The sequence below is a fragment of the Notothenia coriiceps genome, unplaced genomic scaffold (genome assembly GCF_000735185.1).
Source record: "Notothenia coriiceps isolate Sejong01 unplaced genomic scaffold, NC01 NC01_scaffold00036432, whole genome shotgun sequence".
Classification (NCBI taxonomy): Eukaryota; Metazoa; Chordata; class Actinopteri; order Perciformes; family Nototheniidae; genus Notothenia; species Notothenia coriiceps.
Window position 1 is genome coordinate 1 of NW_011369133.1, and position 2890 is coordinate 2890.

Sequence of the window (2890 nt, forward strand, 5' to 3'; positions counted from 1 at the left end):
TGTGGGTGGGTGTGTGTGTGTGTGTGTGTGTGTGTGTGTGTGTGTGTGTGTGTGTGTGTGTGTGTGTGTGTGTGTGTGTGTGTGTACCTCAGTGCTGGTCTCAGGATCCCGTTGCCGATGATGAAGTGAAGTTTCTCAAGGTTGGACGTTGGCCTGTCCTCCAGCATGCTGTTGCCATGGAGACCATACTCACCATCGTTTAGGCGCTTTGTGACCTGAATAGAATCAAACTTTACTTTTGTAATTCTGCTACCTGCCACCTACAGATGACCCCGTCAGAGAGGACGTTTCCCTCACCTCCTCAGTGATCTTGGACTTCTTCTTCAGGGTGAGGGACATCAGTTTGTGCCGGGTGCTGTTCTTCTTGTGGCTGTCACAGTGAGGCGTCTGCAGAGAGACACAGATCAGAGACTAACAGATGCTCCTGCTGGCAGCACACAACATGCATACGCAATACACACTCTCAGACTAAAGTCGAGGGCCTAGGAGAGGTACAATACATTCTTCACATTTTTCACAACTCAAAGCAGATATCGCAAAGAAAATCATTATTATTTATATAAAATGAATTATATATCTCAAGGTTATAAACTTTAAAAAGCTTGAAAGTGTATACGAAAGTTGATGAATGACCTTCACCCTGATATTCAATATCTTTGGAAAAACTGAATGTATTTTACTTTTTAGAATGGGGACAAGAGGTAAATGTGTTGTGTGTGCGAGTAAATCCAAAGGGTTATATATAGCAGAAGAGGCAGCACTACACAGAGCGGCTCCAGTTAATCATTGATACCCTCCTCATAAACAGGGTTTGAGTTATGTGGGAGCCAATAGGAGCTGAGCTCCCATAAGGAGGGGTCTGATATGGGTCTGAGCTTCCATGAAGCAGTGAAATCATACATCTGTGGGGGTCTTATTACCAAAAACCATTATTTTTATTTTTTAATGTGTCAATGTAATGAGTATTATTTACGTTAACGAGGTAAATAGGCTAAAAGAAAAACGTGTTTTCCAAAAGAACTACGCATCTCTTGATGACAATATGCCTGCACTTCACCTCCAAGGTGCGCAATAAATTATTGCGCAATCTATTCCTGTGAGCGTGCTGCGCGAGCCGAATGATGTGTGTGTGCGTTACGTTTAGTTAGTTACGTAGTAGTGTGTGTGTGTGTGTGTGTGTGTGTGTGTGTGTGTGTGTGTGTGTGTGTGTGTGTGTGTGTGTGTGTGTGTGTGTGTGTGTTTGAGTGTGTGTGTGTGTGGTGTTTGCATGCGTGCGAATGCGTGCGCGCACGTTAGTTTTAAAGACCCCCATAGAGCTCAGTTTATAACTCGAACCCTGCTTATAAACCGCTCCCCTCCCACCTCCCTGCCTCACCTCCCCCTCCCCCTGCAGCGCCTGCAGCTCTCTCTTGTACGTCTTCTTTCCCAGCGTCTCGTAGATCTTGGTCATGACCGGGATCTTCTCACTTCCATCGCTGATGGCTGTGTGGTACTTTGGCTCCGGCAGATCTCCCATGAACCTCAGCACCGTGATCCACACCGCTAGAGCCGCCTGGCCGGGACATGGAACAAATATATTTATTTATCAGTTCATCACATGAAATATGAATGTTGTGCTAGTTGCATCTTTGCTATTGGTGGAGAGAATAAACATATTTAAAGAATCACTGACTTCAAATTGTATTGTTACCTTAGTGGTGCAATGAAATAATACTTTCTTTTACACAAGTACACATTTGAGGTACATTATTTTAGTATATCCATTTTATGTAACTGTATACTTCTACTCTAGTACATCCAAATATTGTCCTTTAAACTGCACTTCTTTTGTCTCATTTGACAGCTTTAGTAACTTTCCAGATGTATTATAATGTTTCACAATCTTACTGTACAGTTAGAAATGTAAAGTAATGGTTTCATTTATGTGTCAAAATAGTTCCCCTACTAAAAGCTAAATAACTATTTAAAATCTTCTTATATCAGCTATAAAAATGCATCTTTACAAAGCTGAACCAATTACTCCTTTAAATGTTGTTTTGGTTATGGTTCTTGTATTTATAGTAGTATCAAACTGCAGGCGGGTCAGAGGTCAAAGGTCACCTACCAGCTGGTCTCCCTCGTCGTCGTGGAACAGCAGAGGCTGTTTGAGCGGCCGTCGAACATATGTGTGTGTGGTTGTGCCTTGGAAGTAGGTGGCGGCAAACTTGGCGAACTTGTACTCTGATAAATCCTCCTCTTCATCGTCCTCGGGCAGAGGAAGAGCCTCGTCCAGGTCCTCCTCCTGCAGCTCCCGATGCGTCCGCTCCAGGTCCTGCAAAGACACATCCAGACTGAGTCTTTGGTGCTTAAAATTATTTCAAATAAGACTCTTCCTCGTGATGAAGCATTCATCTGACAAGCTCAAGATAATTATGAATACAGGGCACCTAATAATTCAACGGTTAGACTCTCCAAAACGATTACTGGACATACATTTTACCACTTCCAGATACAGGACATTTCTTGTCCTTCCTCCTCACCAGACAACATGCATACATAACCCCTCTGTATCTCTACTCAAAGTATCATCAAGTATACAAATGCAGTGTTTCCCCTACCATTGTCTTGGCGGGGCGCCACATTGCAACTGAAGTAATCTATCTACGGTCACTTTTCACATTGAACATATGCTCTTTTATTAAATAAACTAAACGCCTATGTTATTTATCCAATGTCTGTGCATGCTTCAGTGTCCACTGCTTTGCGTATTCACATTCTCCCCCCGCTCTGTTTCTGAAGGGCGGGGCTCAGCTCCGAGCGGAAGAAATGAGGAGAACAACAAAGTGTAAAAAAGTCAAACAAATCTGCATTATTGCCCCGCGCTCTGCTGTCTGCCCGTTTGTGTCCCCCC

At 43.4% G+C, this 2890-nt stretch overlaps 1 protein-coding gene across 1 annotated transcript; it reads right to left on the reverse strand.

Annotated features, from left to right (window-relative positions):
• Nucleotides 1-87: 87 nt before the first annotated feature.
• On the reverse strand, nt 88-2344 carry LOC104963809 (unconventional myosin-VIIa-like; the record flags this gene model as incomplete). The annotated part of the gene is made up of 4 exons (XM_010792447.1): nt 88-215; nt 298-387; nt 1376-1552; nt 2105-2344. Coding segments are annotated over 4 exons (635 nt in total), but the record flags the coding sequence as incomplete, so codon positions are not given.
• Nucleotides 2345-2890: the final 546 nt, after the last annotated feature.